The sequence below is a fragment of the Moschus berezovskii genome, chromosome 17, assembly GCF_049115385.1.
Source record: "Moschus berezovskii isolate FMDL1 chromosome 17, NW_MosBer_1.0, whole genome shotgun sequence".
In the NCBI taxonomy this organism is placed as follows: Eukaryota; Metazoa; Chordata; class Mammalia; order Artiodactyla; family Moschidae; genus Moschus; species Moschus berezovskii.
In genome coordinates, this window is record NC_142476.1 from 63,481,469 (window position 1) to 63,509,339 (window position 27,871).

Sequence of the window (27,871 nt, forward strand, 5' to 3'; positions counted from 1 at the left end):
CGCATAGTGGGGGCTGCTGTGCAAGGCACTCTGATGACCTTTCCATTAATACTGACAAGTATTTTGTCTAAAAAAAAAGCATATTTCAGTATTGGGAATTCCCTGGAGGTCCAGTAGTTAGGACTTGGCACTTTCACTGTGAGGGTCTGGGCTCAGTCCCTGGTCAGGAAACTAAGATCCCACAAGCTGTGCGGTGCAGCAGGATTAAGAAAAGTACATTATCCCCATGTTGTAGAGGGAGACTTATATTGAAGTGGGTAGAAAACCCATCTAAGGCCACACAGTTGATGAGTGGCCCAGCAAGGACTGAACCCAGGACCCACCCTCGCCTGGAAGGTGTGGATGAACTGAAACCTGGGTTCTTAGTCCTTCCCTGTCCGCACCCCTCCTTAGCCGGGGGAACCCCTGGAAGTGCTGGCCCAGCTGACACCGAGGCCAAGTTGCCTTGGAGGACAAGGAGGCCTCACTGCCCACCCAGGGGCATGTCTGGAGACCCCCAAGGAGCCACATGGGCCCCCAGGTATTGGGTTGGTAGGCTGATGGGTGCAGGATTGGGGCAGCCCAGGGCATCTGGGGCTGGGGCTCGGGGTGTTTCTGGAGCACTACAGCAATGCCTTCCTGATTAGGAAGGGGATAGGAGTCCCTTCCCCCTCAGATGCTGGGCTCTAATCCAGAAGTGAACCCACGGTTGGACTCCAGTCTTCACTGACCTCACAGCTTCCTTTGGTTCCAAGTCTAGGCTCTGGTCAAGTTTGTCCCCATCCACAGAGTCTGCAGGATCACCTCTGGCCTCACATTTTCTCACAGCCTTCAGCTGGCAGTCTGGACTCTGGCTGGGATCAAAACCAGCCTGTAAGAGATAGGAGGGTGGTCGTGGGCACCTGGCCCTGGTCCTTACCTGCCTGCCCGTCTCAGTCCTTTCATCCATCTTTCCGGGACTCTCTGGGGGCCAGGTCTGTGGCCCACACCTCAAGACGGCCAGCCCATTGCCGTCCGTGCTACCCTCAGCTCTGGGCAAGGTCCAGATTGGCCCTTCATCGGGGTGAAAGTAAAAGTTAGTTACTCAGTTGTGACCAACTCTTGTGACTCCATGGACTGTAAGCCCGCCAGGTTCCTCTGTGCATGGAATTCTCCACACAAGAGTACTGGAGTATGCCCTTCTCCAGGGAATCTTCCTGACCCTTCCTGACCCAGGGATCAAACCTGGGTCTCCCACATCGAAGCCCAAACCCTCGATTCCCTTGGTCCCTTTCCTTCTTCCAGACGGAAGAACTAGCTCAGGGGCCACTAAAGCATTTCCAGCCAACCTGAACCGGCAGGGTGTTGGGCCAGACACAGGTGAGGGTGCAAGTGGGGGAAGCCTGGCTCCTTCTTCTGCATGACAAAGGGTGGGGGCTGCCCTCCCGCTAATCAGCCCATTGTCAGAAGTCTCCCAATCCACACTGGTTTTTTCTCTTTGGCCTCTGGCTAGGGTTGCCAGATTTAGCAATTAAAAATATGGGACTCCTGGTGAAAGGTGAAATTTGAATTCCAGATAAACAACAAATGATGTGCTAAAGTGTGTCCCAAATTGTGTTCTGTATTTTATCTGGCAGCCCTACCCCCCGGTTGATTGCCCGACTGTTTTACTTCCCCACTAAAACTCCTCTGCCATGCAAATCCACATTCACTTGGTGAAGCCTCAGGAAATTGAAGGACGTGCCCCCTATCCACACCGAGCCCCTGCTCACCTGGGTTGAGTCCACTTGGCTGCTTCAGAGGACTGAACAAGGACGCTGGCTGGAAACAGCTGGAGATTGTGGAAAGAGCTGTGGGCTAGGAATCAGACTTGACTTCATGCAGGCATCCGTCATTAACTGTTGTGAGCCAGGGTATTGTTGCCTCTCTGAGCCTTGGTTTTAGCTCAACAATTGGTGGAGGGAACAGGCTGGATGGTTTTTTCAGCTCCAGTCTCTGAATTCGTGAAGAGCCAGGGAGAAGGAGAGGATGAGGTTCCTTACTGGACAAAATCCCATTGGTACTAAATTACCCCAGGCTCCCTTGTCTAGGAAGGTCGCCCCTTCCCCCTCAATCACTGGAAAAAACATTGGGTTTTCCAATTGTGGACAGCCCAGGAGCTCAACAGCCCCCAGGAGTCCTTTGAGCACCAGGTTCAGATGCTCATCTTTGTAGGCAGAATCGGTCCTTAGCCAGAGAGCCCTGTGTTGGGTGTGCACACAGAGTAGCTGTAGCAAGAATCAGGACTCTAAGTCCACACCAGGGACCAGAGTTTGCTCTGTGACTGAGGGACAGGGAAGCGAGTAGAGATTCTTGCCTCTTCTTCAGGGAACAAGCTTTTTAATTTAACTGGTCCGGCAACCCCGGCCAAGGTAGAGGCGCCTGACCACAATAATACCATCTGTCCACAGCCTAGACAGCCCCCTCCTCAGGCTCAGGGACCTGTCTGGATGCTGAGCTCCCAGGAGGTCTGAGGGGTGTGACCTCCCTTCCTCCGGGCCTCTCCCCCCTCCCACCACCCTGGCTCAGCCCAGGGCTGCTATAAAGCTGGCCCAGCCTGGCTCTCAGCACACCCCACTGCTGGGACCCTCCTGGAGCCTCCTCTCTGCACCTCCTTCTCCCCAGCAGCACCATGCGGCCCCTGTGGCTCTGCTGGGCCCTCTGGGCGCTGTCCCTGGCCGGCCCCGGGGCAGCCCTGACTGAGGAGCGGATCCTGGACAGCCTGCTGCAGCAGCTGCACCTCAGCGAGGTTCCCATCATGGACAAGGCCGCCGTGGAGGGGCTGGTCATCCCTGCCCACGTGAGGGCCCAGTACGTGGCCCTGCTGCAGCGCAGCCATGGGGCGCGCTCCCGGGGGAAGAGGTTCAGCCAGAACTTCCGAGGTGAGGCCCGCCCTCCTGCTGCAGCCTGGTTCTGGTGGTGGTGGTGGTGGGGCTGTCTGGTGTGCAGGGTCCACGGGGCAGTGAGGGGGGACCATGGCCTGTGAGGATGGCGGACCTGGGCTCCTGGGCTCTGTCTGCACTGAGGACCCCGCCTCTCAGGGCCACGAGGAGCTGGGCCAGGCTGGACCCACTGCCAAAGCCAAGGCAAGAACAGGGAATCATGGGGCAGGGAAGCACAGTGGAAAGAAGAGAGACGAAAGAGAAGAGAGACGGTCAAGGTGCCTTTGTGCTGGGGGACAAATAGGCTGGCTTCCGCAGAGTGTAGCCTTAGAGAGAAAGGACCTCTGCGTTCAGTTCTCAGCTCTGGTATTTGTTTTTGGACAAGTCTCCCAACAACTTGAGCCTATTTGTGTTTCTTGAAATGAGATTAAATTAGCTTTGACTACTTCCCAGAGTTGTGGGTATTCTATGAGATGGAAGGTACCAGGTCTGAGTCCTACGGCAGCCTCTCACCTCCCCAGGGCTGGGGCTCACCTCCTCGACACCCACAGATAGACCAGGCCAGGCACCTGGGGAGACGAGGAGGCCGGTGCTGGACACCTCAGCAGGGGTGACTGCTGGCGGCCATGGGGCTGGTTGATCAGTTGATCGTGCTGCCAACCTGGAGCCTCAGGTGCTGGGGACGGATTGCTGGGGCCTCTGAAGAGGGTGTTGTGCCTGACCTCACCATTTCCCTCAGGGCTCGGTAATTCCACAAGAATTACCCCTGTTACTTTTCACCGGGCAAAAGTCCCCTCACCAGGCAGGGAAATGAAATTCAGAGTTCTTTCTCTGCCTCTTAGGAAAAGCTGGTTTCAGGTGGTGACTGTAGATTTTCACTGGCTGGTCCTCGGCCTTCCACCCTCCATTCCCACTCCTGCCCCTTTGCCTAAAGAAGCCTGCAGGTCTGCAGTCTTCACCAGCCCTTGCTCAGTATCCCAAAGCTGCCCCACCCAGATGAGGAGGGTCATCGCTAGTAAACAAGCCCCAACCCCAGATGATGGTTTTGGAGAGCCTGCTTGACCCTAACAGTTCTTCTAGGAGTTGAGGTGCTCTGCTGCTGGCCTGGCCCATCAGTTTCCCAGCGTACAAACTCTCCCTGGGGATTCCTGGGGAAACCCTATTCGCTCGCCCTGAGCTCCGCATCCTCAGAGCTCGCCTGGTGCTCGGAGGGGCCCCGCTGACCCCGCTCCTGTCCCCAGAGGTGGTCGGCAGGTTCCTGGCATCCGAGGCGTCCTCGCATTTGCTGGTGTTCGACGTGGAACAGCGGCTGCCGCCCCGCAGCGAGCTGGTGCAGGCCGTGCTGCGCCTCTTCCAGGAGCCGGTTCCCAGGGCCGCGCTCCGCAGACACGAGCGCCTCTTCCCGCGCAGCGACCGCGCCCGGGTCACCGTCCAGTGGCTGCACGTCCGCGACGACGGCTCCAACCGCACCGCCCTCATCGACTCCAGGTGCGGAGGCGCGGCCGCGGTGTGGGGCTGCGGGGAGCGAAGGGGGCTGCGGGGAGCGAAGGGGGCTGGGCCCGGGGCGGGAGGAGGGGCGGCTCGGTCCCGGCGGGGACACCCGCGAGCGGGCGGGAGAGCTGCCCCCCGGGGCCTCCCCGGGCAGTCCCCGTCCCCACCCCTGAGCGCGGGCCTGTGTCTCCCGCCGTGCGGTGTCGCAGGCTGGTGTCCATCCACGAGAGCGGCTGGAAGGCCCTGGACGTGACCGAGGCGGTGAACTTCTGGCAGCAGCTGCGCGGCCCCCGGCAGCCGCTGCTCCTGCAGGTGCTGGTGCAGCGGGAGCACCTGGGCCCGCTGGCCTCCAGCGCGCACAGGCTGGTCCGCTTCGCCCCGCAGGGGCCGTCGGGCGGCCGGCAGGGGGAGCCGCAGCTGGAGCTGCACACGCTGGACCTCAGGGACTACGGGTAGGTGCTGTGGGTCACTGCGGGTGAACCTATTTTGAAATGGGCAACTTTACAGGGTGCTGTGGGATGAATGAATACATAAAATATCTCCTTACACTCTTGGGAGTGATGTCAGCTCTAATTATCATTTTGGGGGTTATTTCTAGGTATCCATCCCTATCACAAATATCCAACGTTTTGAACATAATGAGAGATGGATCATAAATCTTTCCAGGTGTCCCACTAGGTCTCACCCTGGGCCCCATGACCCCTGCTCTCCCAGCTGACCTCTGACTCTGCCTCTGTTTGCCCCCCACAGAGCTCAGGGAAACTGTGATCCTAAGGCACCGGTGACCGAGGGCACCCGCTGCTGCCGCCAGGAGATGTACATTGACCTGCAGGGGATGAAGTGGGCTGAGAACTGGGTCCTGGAGCCCCCAGGCTTCCTAACCTATGAATGTGTGGGCATCTGCCAGCAGCCCCCAGAGTCCCTGACCTTCAAGTGGCCTTTTCTGGGGCCTCGACAGTGCATTGCCTCGGAGACGACCTCGCTGCCCATGATTGTCAGCATCCAGGAGGGAGGCCGACTCCAGCCCCATGTGGTCAGCCTGCCCAACATGAGGGTGCAGACGTGCAGCTGTGCCTGGGACGGGGTGCTTGTGCCAAGGAAGTTGGAGCCATAGGTGTGGGGTATAGTCATCGAAGGACTTGGCTTGTGTGTATGTTGAAAGTGTTCTGGGAGCCAGAAGAGATGGGGATGACTGAACTGATGATGGCACATGCTCTGCGCTTCGTACTGAGTTCTGACCAGTCAGCTCGCTTCTGATTTTTGTTTCTCAGGAACAAGACTCCCTGGATACTGGGAGCCCCTGCCCAGTCTTCTCTCTTCAACATTTTTCACTGCACTGTATCCTAAGCACTTACCTGTGTAGATTTCGTAACCTAAGAAGAGAAACACCAATTTGTCATTGTTTCCTTGTCCTCTTATTGGACCTGGGCTGAGCTCTGTGGTATGGCTGGGAGATACAGTTGCTGCTCTGGGCTTAAACATCTGTAGTAAGTAGAGGCTGTGCATTCCTAACTCAAATAATAAGGGTATTCTGCAAGAAACAAATAAAATACATTTTATTCTGTTTTACCCAGAACCCTGCAAATTGTGAGAGAACAGAAAGTTCTATAGGAATTAGGTCAACCAGATTAGAAAACTAAGGAAAAGACTTTAAAAGACTTGTTCAAGGTCTCAGTTAAGTGATCCAGGATGCTAGGATTGGAATTCGTTGATTCTAATGTGCCTGTCCTCTTAAGACTGAGGCAGAACATTTTTTGTCATTGCTGTTGATATTTTTACTTTTCTGGGCACAGGGTTTTATTTCAATTCTAATTGATACAAAATTTTTAAAATCTGTGATCAAAATCATCATCTACAAGAATGTGAATCACTTCTTTAGATTTGAGGGCAGATAAAGGGAGCAGATGATAAAATGCTGATTTTAGAATGCCAAGATTACACTGGTTTTAAACTGAGTTTGATAAAGGGTTCAGGCCTGGGGCACAGTTGTCTTGGATTCCTTGCTTATCTTTACAGCTGAAATTAACTGTAAGTTCTACATCCTCTAAATTTCCATTTTCTTGTCTATCAGATAGGAACAATCCTTGGCTTCTTTGTACTTCTACTGGAAATTTAAGGAAACTGTTTTTGTAAGCACTCCACATTGCTGCCTGACACATAGTGGGGCTATGGTTATCTCACCCCACATGTTGATCTGTTTAACCGTCTCTTGATTTTGACTTCCTTCTCTGAAGTCAAGGATCCTAACTTTTCTTTTGAGTGTCTCCACCAATGTAATCACTGGGGTTAGAACCTTACACTTCCCTGGACCCCAAGCACAGACCAGGGGTGGCTCCATTCATTGAGGCAGGGAAAGAATAGGGACACAAGGTGAAGGATATGGGGGGAAGAGAGTGGACAGAGTCCGTCTGACGCGCCAGGGGGAAGCCCAGTGGCCACACGCAGGCACCTGCTGGAAGTCAGTTGTGGGTTCCTTGGCCGCTGAAGGGAACTGCAGGAGGAGAGATGGCCAGATGCTTGCCGGTAGGACAAGGGCTGTGATGAACGCAGAGGTCAAGGGCAAACTCTGGAAACAACTAGTGACTGGGGGTTGGGGAGAAGGAGGAAGCCAGCAAATGGGTCAGAAAAGCACTGCTAGAGAAGCAGGAGACACTCCTGCCCAGTTCCCTCCAGAGATCCCCAGGCTGGCTGGGGAGGGAGGTAAGGTGAATACATTTACCGTGACAACAAAAGATGAAAGCCCAGAAATGGAAGAGAGGTCAGAGCCCTGCAAAGCTGTGCAGGTACAGAGTGCGGAGCTATTCAGGATTCACAGATTTTTAGTGCTGGAAGGGACCTGAGAGAAAGCTTTGGTCCAACCCCCTGCGGAAACGGAGGCCTGCGGAGGAGGGCAGATTGCTGCAGCCGGTGTGCTGTGCAGTGGGTTTCACTGGGGGCACGGTCCTCATGGAACGCCGACCTGTGTGTTGCCCAGAGCACACCCCGGCGCCATCGGGGAGCTTACAGTCCAGCGGCGGGGGCTGCTGATTATAGGGAACTCTCTGGGACCCAGAGCTCAGCGAGTTGGGCTAGAACGGTGACCCTGGCGGCCTGGTATTGGCAGTTCCGGCTTTGGCTCCAGGGCACAGCCGAAAACACTGAGACTTCTATTTGGGGCCAAACGTAGGAACCCCCCGGCCCCAGGGCTTTCACTGTCAGGCTATTCAGAGCGATAGCGGAGCCGTAGTCTTACGCACTGGGAACAAGGTGACGACGGACTACGTGGAGCCGAGGTGCGGGCTGAGCCCACCGGATTTCTCATCGCCCCCTACCCCGCCCCGATGCAGGCGGGCCTAAGAGCTGGTCTAGGAAATTCAGTGCACTACAGAAAAATCAAGAACTTTCGCCGATGCGCTGCCCCCGCCTCCCACGGATGTGACCACCCTGTACTAGGCCCGGGGCTCCCCAAGGTGTCTGTCGGGGGAAGGGGGACGCGCCGGGGGGCCAGGGAGAGGAATCAGCCCTGGCGGCACTCTCCTCGGTCCCAGGACACGAGCTGGCCGGGCCGGGGCCTGCAGACTGCAAGGAGGAGCTGCGCGCACTGAGCAGCGGCCCCCCGTCCCGGCCTGGACTGAGGATCGCCGAGGGGCGCACGGCGCGGGGGGTGGGAGGCGGCGGCAGAGCTGACGCCCACTCGGGCGTAGCTGCAAATTGGGCAAGCCGAGGACGCGGCTCTGCGCATGTGCGGGAGAGCGGGAGTTTCACTTTGTAACTTTTAAGTGGTCAGGACGTAGCCCCGCCCGACCAGGTGGAGCCAGACAACTTGTGGTCTGCCCGGGTCGCTGCGCCGCCGCCGCAGGTAAAGGGGAAGGGGAGTTGAGAGGGGGGGATGAAGCCTTCTTCCTTTCCCCGAGACGGGCAGGACCCGGGTCTGCGCCCGGGTGCCACGTCTAGTGTCTGGTTCCGGGGTGCGGCCCTCCTACCTCCGCAGCCCCAACTCCGGAGCAGGGGTGACCGAGTGGCTGGGAGGTGAGGGTCAGTCCCCGGGCCGCGCAGACCTCGCGCCCCGCTTCCAGCGCCGCGCCTGATGGCTTTACGCGACTTCCCAATCAAGGCTCCAACTTTTCGCTTTTAAGGCTGATCCCTTTCTCTTCCTACCCTTTCTCTGGGGATTTGTCAGCTGGAATCGACCTCCCAGCCTAGCCCGGGGATCTCAGCCCAGGGGCTCTTTTTTCTCTAAGCGAGATATGCGAGGCGGGCCTGGGTAGGGGCTGAGCATCTGAGTCCCCTGCCCCTGGGAAGGTAGAAACCACTCTCTGGAGTCCTGAGGAGGGAAACTAGGGGTTTTGGAGGATAGGGGGAAGAGGAGAGCTCTGCTGAGAAACCAAAAACGTAGCGGTTCCAGTACCTGATAAGCCTGGCTACCTGAGACTGGGGTGGCCTGTCTTTCAGCTCAGTCGGTGTTCTGAAAAACAGGAGAGCACAGGGGTATAGAGAATGACACCCCTTCCCCCTTTGCTTCCTTCTGCGCTGAAGTTGTGTGACTGTATCCAGCCCCTAGAGTGTGGAAGGTTTGAGGTTAAGCCAGTGGATTGTGCTCACCAGTCCAGGCCTAGTGTGTACAAAGAGGCTGTGGGTGGGGGCATCCTGAGGACCTTCTTGGGCCCTGGCTCAAGCAGAGTTGTGGACTGTTGTTGGGGATGAGGAAACACTCCAGGTCATCTCTTATTGAAGAAACAACCCGTATTTCTCCTCTCCTCCTCCATGGTTGCCTTTCTACTTCCCTCCTCTGACACCTGTCAGAGAGTCCCGAGTCTGCTGCTGTCTTGAGGTGGAGTGTACAGAAGGAGAGGCTTCTTTCTGCCTTCACACAGCTCTTGTCTGGGCTTCCCTGGTAGCTCAGATGGTAAAGAACCCACCTGTAATGCGGGAGACCTGGGTTCGATCTCTGGGTTGGAAGATCCCCTGGAGAAGGGAATGGCTACCCACTCCAGTATTCTGGCCTGGAGATTCCCATGGACAGAGGAGCCTGGCAGGCTATATAGCCCATGGGGTCACAAAGAGTCAGACTCAACTGAGCAACTTTCACTTCACTTCACCTCTTGTTTGTTTAGTTTATGGGCAAAGATCTCCTTTGGGTGTTCATTGTGCTCTAACAGGAAAAATGTCAGATGGGGTTTTGCTATCATGTTTCCCATTGTCAGGAGAGGTGACTTAAAATAAAAGCAGATTTGGAGTGCCCATGAGGGTTCAATGCTTTATGGGCATTGCCTCCCACTCACCCTGCAGGAAGAACATCATTGTCTCCATTTTATGGAGAAGGAGGCCAAGGCACAGAGTGGTGAAGCCACGTGGTGCTGGGAGCCTCACTTCAGAGTCTGCTCAGGGCTTCAGTCCACTGCAGCGCGACTGTGCCATTTCCCTAGTGCTCCACTGCTGGTGTCTGTGGAGGTGAATGGTTGTCCAGGTTCCTGGACCCTGTTTGGTGGGGCTTTAAGGAGAAGTTTGCAACCTGCCGTCTAGAACATCAGAGTCTTCTCTTACGGCAGAGTGCCTGGAACTGTTTGTCGTCCTGCCATCGTAGTAACAAAGTCAGAAGATTTGGTGATGATAAAAATACCCCGAATTTGCAAGAGCTGATGATGCTCGTACATTCTGCTCCTGTTTGTGGCTGGGAGGCACAGAGGTCTTCTGGTGTGCTACAGGGGCCAGCAGCTGCCAGCTTGGGTGGGCAGGGGGTTAGCATGGGTGGCTGACTTCTTTGGCAGTTTGGGGAATGGCCAGAGCATTAAGCCCTCTGTCCCCCTGCCACAGCTGGACTCTGGGGTGTACGTGGGTTGAACTTTGAGTTGGGTCCTGAGTCACCTGCTGCTTACCTGACTCCAGGGCCTCAGCAGTATATCTTGGCTTTCCTGAATGAGATGATGAGCAGAGAGCTCCTGAGAGAAGGGATGGATAAGACCAGACATTCACAATGTGAATCTGACAAATATGGGATGACTGAACATGACCAGGCAGGGCACCCATGGCCACAGGGCCTAATTGCTGGTTTAGCCCCTGCCCAGCACTATCAGTCTTTCAGCCACTGAGCCAGCTCTCTCCCAGTCACCACCAGCTGAGTCTCCTTCTCTCCCGCTCCTGCTCCTCCTGAGCCTGGGGGGGCTGCCCTGTGGTCAATATGTTGCCAGCTGCCCTCTCAGCATGCCCGTTGGGGAGGATGCAGGGGGCTGGCCCTGGAGGGACTGTGATGGTTCTGCAGTCTTGCAGACTTGTAACAGGCGCAGACAGACCTCAACTAAACAGAAAGGTCTGAGAGACACTGCGGGCCCCCAAAGCCATGCCTGAACCTGGAGGGCACAGAGGAGACAGGCCACCTCTGAAGAGACCTGAGGTTTCATCCCAGGCTGGTTGGCTGACCTCACTGAGTCCTTCTTATCAAACCTTGTCAAATCACCCAGGGGAGCCTGTTTGACTCAGAGGCATGACTGGGGCGGAAAAGATGGGGAGGAGCCTAGGTCCCTGCCTCGCATTAGGCCGCTGCTCTCTCAAAGCTCCACACAAAGCAGAGTTGGTGAGGTCCCCACCCCCCGCCCCCACCGCAGCAGTGCCTCTTGCTCTTGACAATGCTCCCTCTGAGACCATTTTATGGGGATAATTTTTTTCCCTCACTTCACTGTTCAGGCATTCCTTGTTGGTTCTGTTACATTCTTTTTTTTTCCCCTGATTCTAGCTCTTTGGGGGACCTGGAGAAGCTTTCCCAGCTACCCTTGGGGCCTGTGTGAGGTCCTGGACTCCGTCTTCCCAGAGCCTACAGCTCCCAGTGCTTCTGTGGGAGGAGTCCCTGTGCCCTGGGCTCACCAGGGCCTTGAGCCCTCAGACAAGAAGGGAGAGGCTGGAGCTTCGGGTGATGCTGGGGAGGAGAGAGGAGAGGAACAGGGCGCACAGAGAATTGGCCCTTTCAAAACACTAGGTGCCTGGAGAGAGAGCCAGGACAGGAGGGAGCCTGTTGGGAAGAACCGACGGCTCTGGACCAGTGTTTGGGTTCTGAGACACCGGGCAAGTGTGAGTGCAGGGGAAGTGTGCTGAAGGGTTTCACGCCAGAACGCCCGGCCTGGGAAAAGGACAGCTCCCACATGACTATGGTTGTCTCCTGTGTTCCTTCAGGGAAGTCTGCAAAGGCTGGTGCCTCATGACCCCCATCAGGAAAGCCCAGCAGGAAATGAGCAGCGGATCCGAGGCAGCTTGGGAGGTGGCCAGGGCCACCGCTGCCTTTGCCAACGCCAACTGAGGCCCTCTCCAGGGGACACATCCACACTTCCTTCCCCAGCATCTGGTAAGTGTGGGGACAGGAAGGAGGGGCAGGGCTTTGCCAGCCAGCGTCAGGCTGGGTGTTGCATTGGGGTGGTGCCACTGCTGCTGCTGCTGCTTAGTCACTTCAGTCGTGTCCGACTCTGTGTGACCCCATAGCACTGGGTGGTGTTAAAAGGAGGGAAACTAAGACCATCTGTTTCCCAGAGGCAGCTTTTGTGACTCTGCGCAGGGCCGGCAACTCCATGGCTCTGCCATCAACCCTCCAGCCACTGCCAAGTCTCTAATAGGGATGACAGAATGACTTGGCCTCTCGGGGAGTCCTCCCATGCCCCCAGACCTACTGCCTCCCCCATGCCTCCTGCACTTCCTGTCATGTGTGCATGAGATTGTCCTAAAAGAGCCATCCCAGCGACCAGAATTGGAGATCACTGGCTCCCCAACACACACCCAGACTGTATTACTGCATAGTCCAAGTCCAAATATCTGTCTGTTCTCTATACCGTTTCTTGTCTCCCAGATTTTTGCCCCTCTAACAGGCAGGAAGACCAGACTTAGCCGAAGTCCCCTGGGAATCTAGTCTAACTAGATTTAAGGAGATGGGACCTTGAGAGGAAGGGATGCTGAGCATTTTTCCAGGCTCTTCAGCTGCAGACAGTGTGAAGGCAGGCCAGAACCTGGACACTAACCCTGGGGCCTTCGGAATTTGGAGATTTCCATTAGTTTCATCTGCGGTTACCGGGCGTCTCCGAAAGGAAAGGTCAACAACCAGCCTGGAGCAATATTTGCTTTGGAAATGCTGGACCTTCCAGAAAGGCCAGGAGTGTAAGAATGAGAGGGCAGAGCCCGGGGAGTGCTCCAGCGATGCATGGAGGGTGACTCAGGGGTTCCTGAGGAGGCTTGGGCCCCTGTCCTCCTCCCCCCAGTCCTCCTCCTCCCCCTTTGCCTTCTCTGTCTCCTCTCTGCTGCTCTTTCCCTGGCTTTTTTTTTTTTTTTTTAAATCTTTCTCTCATTTTAAAAAATATTTATTTGGCTGCATTGGGTCTTAGTTGCATCATGTGGGATCTTCATCACGGCACACGGATCCAGGGCATGTGGGATCTTAGTTTCCTGACCAGGGATGGAGCTCACATTCCCTGCATTGCAGGGCGGATTCTTATCTACTGGGCCACCAGGGAAGTCTCCTCTGCTTTTTAATCTCTCACCAAACAGGTGTGGCTAGTCAGCTGCAGAGGGAATGTGGCATCGCAGAAAGAGAACTGGCATCTGAGACCCAGGAGGCTGGGTCTGAGACTCAACTCTGCCCTGACCAGCTCTTTATTCTTAATGAAACTCTTAGGCCCTGAGCCTCAGTTTCCAAGTGTATGGAGTGGGCCTGTCTCTGAGTTCCCAGCCTGACGTCTCATGAGCTCTTGTCCATGGCTCAGACGATCAGCAGTTGTTGCATTTGGACACTCTTCCTCCTCTGTTTATTCCTTTGCCCCATCCTGTCCCCTGCCTGCACTCCAGGCCTCCCAGGGCCACTCCCACCCCCCACCCCGCAGGAATGACTTCCTGACAGTCATCCCTGAGACTAGAGGAACTTGGCACCCCTTAGGCAGGCTCCTGTCCTTCCCTTTCCTCCTGTTCATCCCTGCCCTTGGGGAGGCAGCCAGCTGTGTCCTGGATGAGCCATCTGCCCCGTCCATCTGACCCTTGGGCTGCATCCACAATGGAGCTATTCTCTGTAGACTCTGCCGGGCACTCAAGGCTGGTGTCTGCCTCTGCTGGATCCCTGTGCCCCAGCAGCCCCTGGTGGAGACACCCGCCCTTGGCTCTGCCAGCGCTGGCTGCAGAAACCACGGGAGAGTTGGTGCCGTGACTCTCTGTTAGGTCTCCTTCTCCAGGGAGGACCAGCATGATGACCGACTCCCCTTTCCTGGAGCTGTGGCAGCCCAGAGCAGTGGCCATCCGCGAGCGCCTGGGCATCGGGGACCAGCCCAATGACTCCTACTGCTACAACTCGGCCAAAAACAGCACCGTGCTCCAGGGGGTCACCTTCGGGGGCATCCCCACTGTCCTGTTCATAGATGTCATCTGCTTCCTGGTGAGACCCCCGGGGATCACATCAGTTATCTGTTTAACACCAACCCCCTCCCCCACCACAGGGCTTTCTGGGAAACTCAGGTGAGGAGCCAGACATCCCTGGGTTTAAGTCCCAGTTCTGCTGCTTTCCAGCTCTGTAACCTTGGGCATATTACATACCTTATTGGGGCCTCAGGTCTTTGCTCTGTGAAAGGAAGGTAATAATTCTTATCTCGGAGTTTCTTGGAGAAGGTTAAATAAGGCAAAGCATGTAAAGAATGTACATTACTGCTCTTTTGTTTATTATGATTGTTGCCAAGTTGTCAGCCCATCATGTGTCTAAGGCCCTTAGGAAGGGTCAGTCTGCTGGGATGAGAGATGTGACTGGAGGGTGTGGATGAGAATCAAAGCAGCTGCAATCCCTAATTTATAGATGTCACCCTTGTTCCCCGCTGAGGTCCTTGGGCCTTTAGAGAATCAGACGTGGAGAAAAGGAGAGAACTGGGGGAAGGCGAGTACACCTGATTAGCACCACTTCTCACAGTGGACTTTCGTTAATTCAGACCTCCTTGTTCCCAAAGACCCCCACCACCATCACCCAATTTGAAATATGCCATCTTCCCCCCTAGACTGGCTCAAACTTGCTAGGTGTGATTTACTGGGGTGCTAGGGCACCTTCTTTTCAAAAGTGTCCATGGGATGGTTGGTCCCTCTTGTCACCTTCTCCTTACATGTAGTGGAGACCATCTGGGTAACCAAGGTAAGAAGGGGCGGAGGGAGGGGACCCCTTGGACTGCTTTGGACCAGAGGCTAGGCTTGGGTGGGAACCTGGGAGAGGGGAGTTAGGGTAGCCTAAGGTGCATGCTAAGTCACCTGGGGGCCCTGTGCCCTAAAGGGGGCGGCTATCCAACCCATGTTTACTTGCAGGAAAAATGTTCATAGGAAGAGAGGAACCGAGTTTTCACTCCTCTTTCCATTTTCCTCCCTAGGATTAAGGTCTAAATTGTTGCATTAGAGTTTTGCTACATTGTTGATCTTCTACTGGCAGACATGGAAACCTGTGTGCTACTCATGTTGCTTTTACCATAAAGGGCTCTTTTAAGTGTCAAGCAACCTACCTCTTGGGGCCAAAACCCATTCATAGGTTGAGAACAGTCCTTTCTACCACGCATGGCTGGGCGGGGGGAGTAGGCTTGAGTGTGGTGATGGATTTCAGGGTTGGTGGGGTTAATGGAGGAGGGTGGTTCTGGAGCTGTTATCCAGCGTCTTCAGGGAGGGGAGTGTCTGGGACAAGGAGAGAAGTCAGGAGACACAGGCTGGGGTGGGTCTGTCTTGAACAGGGTTTGATGAGAAGAGAGAGTCACTCTCCATTGGAGTGTGCTGATGGGGTAGATTTTTATTGTAGAAAGATTGGGGATTGGAGCCAGAGAAGCCTGAAAGACATCGAGGCACGGGAAACATCCACCCCACTTGAGCCAAGGTAGCAGCCAGGGCAGAGAGGTGGCACTCATTGAGCGGCTTTCATATTTTTCTGATGACAAGACTCACCTGCCCTTGAAACTATATCACCAACTTCCACCTTCACCTTGAGAAAATTCAGCTGGAACTTAGCCACTCTGGAGTCCAAAACCCACTTTTAAAAACCAAAGTCCCTGACCAGGGCACTCAGGGATACGCTGATTAAGATGTGTCTTTCTGCCTCCCTGGATTTTAAGGGAGGGATCCTGTCCAGGGCGGGGAGAGAGGCAGGAATAGGGCAGAGGACCTGCAAAGGAAGGGAGGAGAGAGTCTAGAATCCATGGGTTTTTACAGCGTATACGGGGTTAGACTAGAGTCCAGCCCCTTCCATTGCCATTGGGCATGCAGGGCTGCGGTTCGCCCTGGCTTGTGGAAGCCAAGACAGCCAGCACTAGGCCTTTGGATGGTGTTGCCCCCACATACTCTGTACCAGGAGTCCCCAGGGCTTGCCTCCTGGAGAACTAAACTCAAGGTAAAGATCTGACCATTTCTAGCTCAGTCTGTGGGTGGGAGGCTCTGCTATCGTGGTTCTGTGATTAAAAATGCAACCTGATGCGAAGGCGCCAGCTGGTCCCCAGGGGTGCTGTTAGGGCCTTCCTGCTCAGGGGCCCTTGCAGGCAGACCAGGGCTGAGGAAGGTTGTGGCTGCCAGTGCTGCCTTGAGAGCAGAGGATAGGCCCTGGGAGCTTGACTGGGAGGCTGCCAGGGCAAGCTCAGTGTCAGCATTGACAGGGACAGGAGCTGGTGAAGGGGAAGAATGCAACGTTGAGCTCTTGAGCTCTGTGGCCTGGGGCAGCTCAGTGCCTTCTCTAGCCCTCTAGCCCTGTTGAGTCTAGGGGGGTGGCCTTTGCCCCAAAGACAGCTCTCTCTTCTAATTAGAAGCCATCCAATAAGATTTTACTTGGTTTCTTTTCTACTTTTAGTTTTTAATAGCTGTATTTTCCATCATAAGAAGAAAATTCTGGGATTATGGCCGCATTGCCCTGGTGTCAGAAGGAAACAGGTAAAAAGACTCATTATTTCAAGTGTGTGTGTGTGTAGGTGGGGGGATGGGGAGAGAGAGTGCGAGAGGCAGGGGAGGGCTTGTGAGGCCCGCCAGGCATAGCCCACACGTGATGCCAATTTAGATTGTGCTTGTTAGTGTGTCTGCCAGGCCTGTACCAGAAACTGTTGTCTCTGCTCTTTACCACAGACCCCTGAGGTTACCCTTGGTACCTTCTTTGTGGTGGTGAGAAAACCAAGGCCCGCACTCCCAGCTCTCGCTTGGGGCTGGCCATGGCCATGAACCTTCTGCTTCAGACTACGGGAGGAATCTAGTTGCTTCAGATACTTAAGGCTTTCAGCATCAAAGAAGGATGCCTGCTTTCTTCCTTGCCTGGAACATTTCCAAGTGTATCTTCTTTGAGATTAATTAGTTCGGGGCTGGGGGTGGGGAGAGCTGGGTTGGGAAGGGCAGCAGGGCTGCAGGTGAACTGCTCCAGGGTCTGCCCATGGCCCGAATCCATCAGCTTCAGAGGGCCTGTGTCAGAGCATAGACTGCCTTGGCCAGGACTCAGGACTCCACCTCCACCCTGGGCTCTGCTGGCTCTCTGCGCATGGCACCTGAAGGGGGAGAAAGAGTTCTAGGTCTGCACAACTGGAATTTCCAGCTCCAGCTGCTCCCCTTCACCCCAGGATTTTGTGTCAGATGCTGAAATAGGAAGTGAGTGTGGAAACAAGGACAGGCCCAGGCCCCCTGACCTCAGCCTCCCCAGGGGTTCCCCAGGAAGGCCCCGCTCTTGCTCCACAGGTGGCTCCTGTGTTGAAATGTGGTCTGTGCGGGAGGCTCGATGGGGGTTGTTTATCCATGCACCTTCTTCCCTGCAGTCTCCACTCTGGTTTTGCAGAAGCCCGAGGGTGAGGCTGTGAGGCCTCTTGCTTCAGCTGTATGTGAGCCGTGGACCATTTAGGGGACCTTTTGAAACACCTGGTACATTTTTGGCACATTCACCCTTAGGGGGACTGAGTGCATGCATGCGTATGTGCTTAGTTGCTCAGTTGTGTCTGACTCTTTGCAATCCCGTGGACTATACAGCCCACCAGGCTTCTCTGTCCATGGGATTCTCCAGGCAAGAATACTGGAGTGGGCTGCCATTCCCTTCTCCAGGGGACCTTCCTGACCCAGGGATCGAACCTGCATTGCAGGAGGATTCTTTACCACCTGAGCCTCAGTGCTACTGAGTACTGCAGCGGAACAGAGCCCTTGGAAGTCAGGAGACACCCCCACCTCCGTGGCTGTGTCACCTTGGCCGGGACCCTGAACTTGAGCTTGATGGATTGTTTTCTCTGGCCCTTTCTTGCCTGGAGGGTTACCGTGAAGGTCGTATAAGGCAGTTCTCTGGAAAGGCTTTGACAGTTGAGTTTCACCAGGTCTTGTGCCATTAGAAGTGGGACAGTGAAGCCAGGAGCAGGAAAACAGAGAGAAACAAAACTTAGCATATTGCAAACACCTCATATCCGCAGTGCACGGGAAGCTTTCATGGGTCACTCAGAAGAAAGGATGTACCCCAATTAACAATGTAAAATGCCCCAATTTGTCAAGTCCAAAATACATGTTTTGGACATTTTCTCATCTGTGAAATAAGGTGCAACCTGTTATCAATGGTGGTCATAATTTATCTGACCAGCATCCTTTCCTTCTTAGTGGTTCAAAAAATAATTGTGCCATTTACAGCCAGAGCTGTTTTAGATTTAATAAGATAGTATTTATTCCAAGTTTTACTTGCTATGTTGGGAAATATATTGTAAACAGGCAACGCTTTGAAGTCACTTTACGTATATCAGTCACAGGGCTGAGGTTCAAGGGGGTGAAACACAGGATGGTCCATTGACACCCGGGCCCCCGTTATTCATCCCACATAGCAGAGTTTCATGTCTCACCATTCTTTGCAGTGGTCAGTGTCTTTGCCTATATTTTTATGAAGGCTAGTAGCTTTGGTCCTGAGCTCCAAGAGGGAGCAAGATACTAGACACAAGTTTTAAACCTTTTAAACTAATGATCTGTCATTTTTCCCTTTTGTGTTTCTAGTGAGTCCAGATTCCAGAGACTGTCGTCTTCCTCTTCAGGGCAGCAGGACTTTGAAAGCGAGCTGGTTGGTATTTAAGGGGATGGTGTGGTTGTGGCTGGGAGGCAGGGCTTTGCATGGATGGGCAGGAATGAAAGGGCAGGGAGAGGGCAGTTGTACTCCTGGTGAGCTGCTAACTTCGCACCCTTGACCTTGAGTGGCAAATGCTGGTGGCAGTGCTTCTCTGCTTTGACAAGGCACCTGCCCTTGAGGATTACTATGGCACAGATGGCGGCTTTGTGACCAGGATCAGGAGGCTTGACTGATTCTCAGGCACAGGGCTACAGCACTTGTCTGTGTTATCATATTTATGACTTTTTGTGACAGTTAATTATTAACTTGCCTGCTGGTTTATGAGTCAGCTGCAGGCAGGAACGAAGTCTTATCCAGCTCTGTTCCCCATCTCCTGGCACCCAGTAGGTCCTGAGTAACTGGCGAATGAATGACGAGCAAATATTTGTCTTTCCCAGCTGGGTGACAGTCCAACTTTAAGGCGAGCTAAGTTTAAGAGATGTGTTGGACAATAACACCCACGACACCCTGTCCCTCTAAACCCCCATCCAGGAAACTGTCCAGTTAAGCAGGCTTGTTTCCTCGGCTCTGTCTTGCATCTTGTCAGTCATTTTGAAATGAACAGAAGCCCTCATCAACTTCTCCAGAGTGGCGCTGAACTTTCATCAGCTGTCAATTTGAATTTCACCATTTGACCCAGGAGCCTGTATAATTCCACAAATTGTCAAAACTTGAGAGGTTTTCCCTAGATTTTCAGGCCCATGGTGCATGTTACGAAGGACTGGGAGCACGCAGACCCTGTTGTGTTTGGACAAGAGCATTGCTTGCTGAACTGGGGACAGAAGCAGCTTGTTATTTGTTTGGTTTTTTTAAAAACATGAAACAGGAGGTTAGATGGTTGTTTAGTGTCAAAGCTGAAGATTATATCTGCCTCTGAAAAACAGAGATTATTGGAAGCTAACCCCTGTTCTCCATTCCCAGGGATGTTGCTCTTGGCTGACTGCAATCTTCCGCCTGCAGTGAGTACAGCGTGGGTGGCTGGGGATGTCTTGTTTGGGTGGGTTTGTTTGGGTGTTTGGCCAATCAGGAGGAGAGAACCAAGGTGCCGATCCTGAGCTGGAGTCTCTTAGATACTTTTCAGGCCCGAAGCAGTATGTGGGGGCAGAGAATTAAAGTGGTCCAGGCAGCCTCTATGCAAGCTAATTAAAGCTAACTTTTTGCTTTAGGCAGTAATTCTGTCTACTTACCATTTATTACTGATCTATTTGCATGGAAGCTCTTCTAGGCAGCATCATGTGTCTTTGAATTGGTGAACGATGGAGAAATAATGATTGTTTAATATATTCAGTTCATTTGGTTAAAAGTTTGCTGTTTTTCAAAACTTGGACCCCTTGGAGAGAAAAGGTGCTTGGGGCCCAGTTAGTCGCCTAGCCTGTGATTGGCAGAGTCATGATACGAGGCTCGGCTCTGCTGCCTGTGGTGTGTTCTGTCCCATCTGAGAGATCAATGTTGTAAGATGCACACTATTTTACACAGCACCGAGAATGAGAAAATGCTTTCTATTATGCTGTGATCGGCTGTGATCCCACCCCATTTCAGAGATGTTGAAATATGAAAAGGTTGTCTTAGAACTGATGAAATGTGGTAGTTCCAGGACATTGGGTAAATCCTTCTCTCTGGCACCCTTCTCTCTGGCCTTCGGTTTTCTTAACTGAGAAACACAACATTGTAAAGCATTTGTCCTCTCCCTGCCCTCACAAAAAAAAAAAAAAAAGACTGAGCGCAACAGCTGCTCTGCCTAATTCAGGTGCATTCATATGTGAGACCACGTTCTGAAAAGCCGAGGTTGGTGAAGGATGTTCCCAGGAGAACTGGCAGGACGCAGTCTGTGCAGAATAAAGCAGGGAAGTCTGTTCTGAAGCCAGAGGAAGCAGGAGGAGAGGTTTCTGGGGGGAGGAGAGGACTGAGGTCAGGAAGGGTGGACTTGCTAGCCTCTCCCACCCCTGCCCATTATGAAATCATGTCAGTGTTTCCCGTTTGCATTGGAAGTTGTCACACTTTGTGTAGTAAGTCTATCACAGACAGAAAAGAATCAGTGCGAAGAAATTTAAGTCACCCCAGCCCTACCTCTGGAAGGTACCTATCTCTGGCGCGTTTTCCTCTGCTCCACCACCCTCCATACCACTACTGGTTGGGGCTCAGGTGATCCCCACCCCAGACTGTGGCCCCAGCTCTGCGCCTGGATCGGGTGGGGCAGAACAGAAATTTTGACATATTATCTTCATAGTGACTAGAAAAGACTGCTTACAGTTTGCCCTGTAGTCCACACCTATGGTTTCCATCTTTCCATGTCCCCTTCCAGCGTAGACTTCGCCTTTCACTGAGTGGGGCTGTAACCTATACAGCTGTGTATTCTGCTTTGTCATATTAATGCTATTTGTTGTTCAGTCGCTAAGTTGTGTCCGACTCTGACCCCATGGACTGCAGCACACCAGGCTCCTCTGTCCTCCACCATCTCCTGGAGTTTGCTCAAATTTGTGTCCATTGAGTCAGTGGTGCTATCTAACCATCTAGTCCTCTATCCCTGCCTTCTTTTGCTTTCAATTTTTCCCAGCATCAGGATCTTCTTCAATAAGTCGGCTCTTTTAATGCTATATCAGACATATTTTTCTCTTTCAACTCCCACTGTTTTTTTCTCTTTTCTTCCTGTGTCAGAAAGGACTACCCTTTGACTTTTTTTTAAAGGCTGCAGTTAAATTTTAACAGCTGCTCATGCTCAAATATTACAACTGATGTTTAAAGAGGCCTCTCAGTTTCCTTCTGAATTGCCTTTCCCCAGCAAGACAGGGAAATCAGAGGTGCATCTCAAGAAAAATATGGTTGATGAAAATTGCTTATTTATTGGTTTTAATCATTTCCACCAGTATTTGTTGAGTTGTTGTTCAGTTGCTCAGTCATGTCTGACTCTTTGCGACCCCATGAACTGCAGCATGTCAGGCCTTCCTGTCCATCACCATCTCCCAGAGCTTGCTCAAATTCATGTCCATTGAGTCGATGATGCCATCCAACCATCTCATCCTCTGTTGTCCCCTTCTCCTCCTGCCTTCAATCTTTCCCAGCATCAGGGTCTTTTCTAATGAGTCAGTTCTTCGCATCAGGTGGTCAAAGTATTGGAGCTTCAGTTTTAGCATCAGTCCTTTCAATGAATATTCAGGACTGATTTACATTAAGATTGACTGGTTGGATCTCCTTGCAGTCCAAGGGACTCTCAAGAGTCTTCTCCAGCACCACAGTTCAAAAGCATCAGTTCTTCAGCCCTCAGCTTTCTTTATAGTCCAACTCTCACATCCATGCATGGCTACTGGAAAAACCATAGCTTTGAGTAGACAGACCTTTGTTGGCAAAGTAATGTCTCTGCTTTTTAATATGCTGTCTAGGTTATTTATAGCTTTTCTTCCAAGGAGCAAGTGTCTTTTAATTTCATGGCTGCAGTCACCATCTGCAGTGATTTTGGAGCCCGAGAAAATAAAGTCTGTCACTGTTTCCATTGTTTCCCCATCTATTTGCTATGAAGTGTTGGGACCAGATGCCATGATCTTCGTTTTAAGCCAGCTTTTTCACTCTTCTCTTTCACTTTCATCAAGAGGCTCTTTAGTTCCTCTTCGGTTTCTGCATAAGAGTGGTATTATCTACATATCTGTGTTTATTGATATTTCTCCCAGCAATCTTGATTCTAGCTTGTGCTTCATCTAGCCTGGCATTTTTCATGGTATACTTTGCCTATAAGTTAAATAAGCAGTGTGACAATATACAGCCTTGACGTACTCCTTTCCCAATTTGGAACCAGTCTGTTGTTCTGTGTCTGGTTCTAACTATTGCTTCTTGACCTGCATACAGGTTTCTTAAGAGTCAGGTAAGGTGGTCTGGTATTCTCAGCTCTTGAAGAATTTTCCACAGTTTGTTGTGATCCACCTAGTCTTCTCCCTCTGTAGCAGGAAAGTCTGGCTGTCAGAAACCAGAATGTTAATTTTCTGAGTGCCCAGATGACCCAGAGCCTCCAGATATAGCACTGAGGGTGGGAAGGGATGGAGCAGGTTGACCCCTCCCCCCACCTCTGGGGCCACAGCAGGGACACAGGGAGGAAGCAGGGCTGGTTGGGTGGACAGAACGTTGCAATGTTTAAAGCAGTGACCTCACCTCTCTTTCCCAGTTTGTCTGGGGGAGACAGGAGGAAGGGTGGGGGCTGTGAGCCTGACACACAGCTTTGCTCAGAAGATTCCCTGCAGCCCTCTTGTCAGTGGCTCTCCTTATTCATGGATGCAGGAAAGGGCTGAGGGATAATTGTACTTACACACCTCACTCCCATACAAATGTGGGCACAGATGTTTCTAGAGACAGTAAGTGGAGTGGTGGCAGGTTCTTTGATCCAGGAGAATGGGGTGGAGGCTGAGAGGCAGGCTCTGGAGTTCACATCATAGCTCTGCTATTACAGGCTGGGTGATTGTAAAATATTTATTTTTAAAAAATGTTTATTTGACTGTGCTAGGCCTTAGCTGTGGCATGTAGGATCTAGTTCTCTGACCAGGGATCAAACCCGGGCCCCCTGCATCAGGAGCATGGAGTCTTAGCCACTGGACCACCAGGGAAGTCCCAGATTGTAGATGTTAATGTGGTTTTTCTGTTCCTGTTTTCTCACATGTAATATGGTAGTCAGATTGGGAGATACCTCCTGGTCATGAGGATTAAATGAGATAATCCGCGAGAAGCCCCAAGGGTCTGGCCCGGTACCACTACTCATTAGGATCCTGTGTGTGTCTTGGCCAGGGATGACCAGATCCTGGAGTGGTGTGGGGAGGACGCCATCCACTACCTGTCCTTCCAGAGACACATCATCTTCCTGCTGGTGGTGGTCAGCTGCTTGTCACTGTGCATCATCCTGCCTGTCAACCTCTCAGGGGACTTGCTGGGTAAGGACTCCTCGTCTTGCCTGCGTTGGGCCCCGGGCAGAGCATCAGCCCTGGGGAAAGGGGCTCATGGTGCTGGGTCAGAGCCCCAGGATTCCTGCTGAACTCAGATGTGAGAAGGTCTCAGGGTGACTTTCTGAACTTTCCCGTTTGATTAAAGATCTGATGGAGAATCCACCCCAAACCTGGGCCAAGAGTTGGGGACTCTAAGTAGGAGGAAGACTTCAAAATCTGTAAGATCGGAGCTTTCAGAGTGTGTTTTATAGCTTCCTGCCACCACCCAAATCAGGTGGCCACAGTTAGTGGATGGTTGTGATGCTCAGAGTGGAAATCAGAGCGTGGAATTCTATTTCCAAGCACCCACAGGAATCCAACATCCAAAACACCATCATTAATCCACTTCTTTTTTTTTTAAGGGTTTTTGATGTGGATCATTTTTTAAAAATATTTATTGAATTTGTTACAGTATTTCTTCTGTTTTATGATTCGTTTTTTTTTTTTATTTGGTTGCGAGGCATGTGGGATCTTTTAATAATTCCCTGACAAGGGATCCAATCTGCACCCCATGCATTGGAAGGTGGATTCCTAACCACTGAACCACCAGGGAAGTCCCACGAACCCACTTCTTATACCCAGTGATTCCCAGCTTTGGTTTTGGGAACAGTTTAGGTTGTATCTAGATTTCCAAAGGGATGCCATGAGAATCTCAAAGCAATGAAGTCAAATTTTGACTTTAGGTAGGTTGAGAAGAAGTTGTCAGGAGCATCTTGGAGTAAAGCAAAGGCCTTGGGTGGTGTAGCTCTGAAGAGTCGACAAGCGTCACCATCCTCGGACTGGTCTGGATATCTTATCTTTCCCCTCCTCAGAGCGCCACAAACCAAGGTTGCTTCCCCTACCCCCCGCACGTCTCTAGTGTGACCCTGAGTATCTGTGCTTCTCTGCAGACAAAGACCCTTACAGCTTTGGGAGGACGACAATCGCAAACCTGCAGACTGAGTGAGTATAAGGTGGCCGGGCATGAGGGTGCTAAGGGAGAGACAGAGGAGAGGGTGGACTCTGGAGCCCAGGATAGGCCAAAGCCAGAGGGTTAGCATCCCAAAGCTTCTTTGCCGCTAGCACCTGTCACTGGGCTATAGGTGTGGACACGCCCCAGGCTGCTGTTGTTTTACAGTGGGTCTTAGGAGACCCGGGGTTGTCACGTGGGGCTGGGGTGCATTTGCCAGCACAGTGCCCTCTATAAAGGGGCACTGGCCATGCCACCTCTGTTGGAGGAATCTGTTTTGATGAAGCCTTTGGCCTTCAGCTCAGGGCCATGAAGGTAACCAAACCCAGCCCCTGCCCTCCATCCCTTGCCTGGAGGCCCAGCCTTGATAGCAGGTGGTGTTCCCCTCTCCCCACAGCAACAACCTCCTTTGGCTACACACCGTCTTCGCTATCCTTTACCTCATCCTCACCGTGGTCTTCATGCGACACCACACCCAGTCCATCAAGTACAAGGAGGAGAGCCTGGTGAGTAGGGGGTGGTCTGGGCATGTGCTGGGGAAGGTCTTGGGTGGGAGCCAGAAAGGAGTGGCACAACACTTATTCCCCAGCACCACAATGGCAGTAAGTGCAAGGGGGACTCAGGCTTGCATGTGTGTGCTCAAAATTGGCATTTAGAATTTTGCTTTTTGATCGATTGTTTTAGGATTTGGCTATTACCCGCCGTTTTGCCAACTAGCCTTTAGATTTGTGGGGTTTGGGCTTGTCGTTACTGATTCTAAGTAACTTTCAAGAAGTTTGAATTGAGATCAGCTCCTTCTCTCTTTGCAGCCCACAGCTTGATGGGGGTAGGGGAAGTTCCTGTTGTTATTGAGTCATGTCTGACTCTTTCTGACCCCATGAACTGCAGACTACAACACACCAGCCTTCCCTGTCCTTCCCCATCTCCCGGAGTTTGCTCAAACTCATGTCCATTGAGTCGATGTTGCCATCCAACCCTCTCATCCTCTGTTGGCCCCCTTCTACCCTCAGTCTTTCCAAGTATCAGGGTCACTTCCAGTCAGTTGGCTCTTGGGTCTTACTCTGATCTGCTGTGTGACCTCTTTTGAGTCACCTCCCCTCTCTGGGTTCTTTCTCAGTCTCTTGTCATGTAAAGGAGGCTTATAGAAATTGCTTTGGAAATGTATTTTTTTCTTGGCTGTGCCACTGTGTGACATGCGGGATCTTAGTTCCTCAACCAGGGATTGAACTCATGCCCCTGCAGTGGAAACACAGAGCCCTAACCTCTGGACCACCAGGGAATTCCCTGGAAGTGTATTTTTGACTGCCTAGAAAAGATGCTGTGTAAATAACAGACTTCAAGGCTCTGTCAGGCTTGGAAGATGAGCCTCCAAGTCCCTGAGCCCTCATTGTTTTCCTTGGGGAGGAAAACGGTGAACAGCTTGAATAGGGTGTCCTCTTGCAGACTGACTTGCCCTGGTGACTTTTCTCGCTGGTGTGTTTCTCTGGAAGGTGAGGAGGACCCTGTTTGTCACGGGACTCCCCAGAGATGCCAAGAAAGAGACGGTGGAGAGCCACTTCCGGTGAGCAGGGCCACTTCTGCTGGGAGGGGAGGGTAGCGCGGCCACCCTCCGGGTGGGACGAGCACCTTAGATGAGCTTAGGCACCCACAGAGACCCCCAGAGTACGTGGCCAAGCCACAGAGCCTTGGATACTACTGTGGGCAGGCTCTGCTGGGGCTGCAAGGGCCTGGGCTGGGGTAATGCATCCTCTGCCAGAAGCCACGTGACTGCAGTAGCCAGAGTACAGGCCAGTGCGTGGGAACAGAGAAGCATCTTGAGAGCTAGTGGGAAAAGGAAAGGATTCATAGGAAACCCTCCCTCCCCACCAAAAAAAAAAAAAAAAAAGGATTCACCCTGGGCTTCTCCGTGTCAACTTTGCAGAAGAAGAGATACCTGAGAGAGTAGTCTCGGAGGGGAAGGACCTGGGCCTGCATTTCATGGTCAATCCTTCTGATCAGTGTGTGTTTCCTGAGTGAGCACTCTGTCCAGAGCTCTGTCCTCACAGAGCTCACTCACAACCCTCCCACCAGAAGCTCCTTTCCAGCAGCCTCCTCTGAGCACCTGCACAGGGATTCCTACAGGGGGAGGCTGGAGAAGGGCTTTCCTGTGAGAAGGAAATTCTGTGTGTACAGTGCCATGAATGCAGAGCATCGTAAGGGGGTGGTGTGGGGAGAGCAGGCCAGAGGCTCCCAGAATCCTGGGCTGGAGGGCTGGAACCCCAACCAGGGAGCTGAGGTTTCAGTCTATGTTTCGTCCTCCTCAGCAGTCAATAATTTGTAGTATGGGTTAAGGGTTGGCTGTGGCTTAGCTTGGGCTTCCCTGAATTCTTTACCAGATTCCCAGGTAAAGAATCTGCCTGCAATGCAGGGGACCCAGGTTTGATCCCTGGGTTGGGAAGATCCCTTGGCTAGGAAGATCCCTTGGAGGAGGGCATGGAAACCTGCTCCAGTATTCTTGCCTGGAGAATTCCATGGACAGAGGAGCCTGGCAGGCTACAGTCCACAGTGTCACACAGACACAACTGTGTGTTCTTTGAACACAGCTGAAGTAACTGAGCAACAGCATGGCTTACCTTTGCCTTATTTGTGAAGAACCCTTTCTAAACAAATCACTCAAGTTAAAGTTCAAGTTCAGTTGCTCAGTCGTGTCCGACTCTTTGCGACCCCATGAACCACAGCACGCCAGGCCTCAAATTACTAGTATAAACAGAATTGTAAAATGAAATGTTTAAAATTTATTGACTAAGCTCTCTTTCAGAAGCTCAAAACATTTTAGAAATATTTTTCTCTATGTAAACACCGGATACTGGAATCATTTTTCTTGATTCCTTGAAACAGCTCTCCCAAGTGTCCTGTTAGGCAACATCTGGAAACAGTGCATGCATACGTGCCCAGTTGTGTCCGACTCTTTGGGACCCCATGGACTGTAGCCTGCCAGGCTCCTCTGTCCATGGGATTTCCCAAGCAAGAATACTGGAGTGGGTTGCCGTATCCTCCTCCAGGGGATCGTCTCAACCCAGGGATCTAACTCACGTGTCCTCCATCAGCAGTCAGGTTCTTTACCACTGAGCCACCAGGGAAGCCCTTTGGAAACAGTAGCTCCACTTAATGTATTATCTAAAATAGAAAAAAAAAAAGTCCTTGCATTCCCATTACAAACACTGAATCACACTTTCTCCTATTTTAGGAAGCCCTTCTAGTGAACACTGCTGCAATCCATGGGGATTGATGTGTGAATCAGCCTTGTAGCAAGGATGCTTTCACTGTTCTCTTCCTCAAACCTCCTATTGGGACCTGAATTGTGACAATTTCAGGCTGTTTGTCTCTCACTAAAATGTAAACTTTTCCAGGCTCCACGCCCAGTACCCGGTGCCTGGCATGAAGTAGATAGGGATTTACACGGTTCAGGAATGCCCAGGTGTTGTACATACGATTATGTGTATATGGTGAGGGAGCATCGTATGACAGGTACAGGTATGGGCCCTGGACCTGGGCCACCTGGATTCCCTTC

The 27,871-nt window shown here is 52.4% G+C and overlaps 2 protein-coding genes across 5 annotated transcripts in view; both read left to right on the forward strand.

The window, feature by feature from the left end:
* The first annotated feature begins 2,629 nt into the window (after nt 1–2,629).
* Nucleotides 2,630–5,484, forward strand: LOC129551108 (left-right determination factor 2-like). Of its 2 annotated transcripts, XM_088845067.1 has the most exons (5): nt 2,630–2,879; nt 4,121–4,151; nt 4,251–4,367; nt 4,580–4,822; nt 5,121–5,484. In XM_088845067.1, the coding sequence occupies exons 1-5, from the start codon at nt 2,630–2,632 to the stop codon at nt 5,482–5,484; spliced, it is 1,005 nt and encodes a 334-aa protein (XP_088701193.1). The 2 variants fall into 2 exon arrangements, with proteins under 2 accessions (XP_088701193.1, XP_055274818.2); XM_055418843.2 differs by having other exon boundaries at nt 4,121–4,367.
* A 2,429-nt stretch (nt 5,485–7,913) lies between these two features.
* TMEM63A (transmembrane protein 63A) overlaps nt 7,914–27,871 on the forward strand; it is a 35,668-nt gene continuing 15,710 nt past the window's right edge. The window contains exons 1-10 of one of the 3 annotated variants that reach the window (XM_088845526.1): nt 7,914–8,208; nt 11,514–11,682; nt 13,544–13,743; nt 16,162–16,241; nt 18,306–18,369; nt 19,336–19,373; nt 23,179–23,321; nt 24,263–24,314; nt 24,719–24,827; nt 25,812–25,882. In XM_088845526.1, coding sequence (XP_088701652.1) covers nt 13,555–13,743; nt 16,162–16,241; nt 18,306–18,369; nt 19,336–19,373; nt 23,179–23,321; nt 24,263–24,314; nt 24,719–24,827; nt 25,812–25,882 — 746 coding nt within the window. In that variant the 5' untranslated portion in view covers nt 7,914–8,208; nt 11,514–11,682; nt 13,544–13,554. Of the gene's footprint in view, nt 8,209–11,278; nt 11,412–11,513; nt 11,683–13,529; nt 13,744–16,161; nt 16,242–18,305; nt 18,370–19,335; nt 19,374–23,178; nt 23,322–24,262; nt 24,315–24,718; nt 24,828–25,811; nt 25,883–27,871 lie in introns of those variants that run through there. The other 2 variants (XM_055419791.2, XM_055419793.2) reach the window with 2 other exon arrangements.

Bases quoted from the DNA above. Each gene is read 5' to 3' on its own strand.
- LOC129551108 (XM_055418843.2), top strand. From the start codon at position 2,630: ATGCGGCCCCTGTGGCTCTGCTGGGCCCTCTGGGCGCTGTCCCTGGCC. The intron at 2,880-4,120 runs GTGAGGCCCGCC...TCCTGTCCCCAG, and splicing joins GTTCAGCCAGAACTTCCGAG to AGGTGGTCGGCAGGTTCCTG. The intron at 4,368-4,579 runs GTGCGGAGGCGC...GCGGTGTCGCAG, and splicing joins ACCGCCCTCATCGACTCCAG to GCTGGTGTCCATCCACGAGA.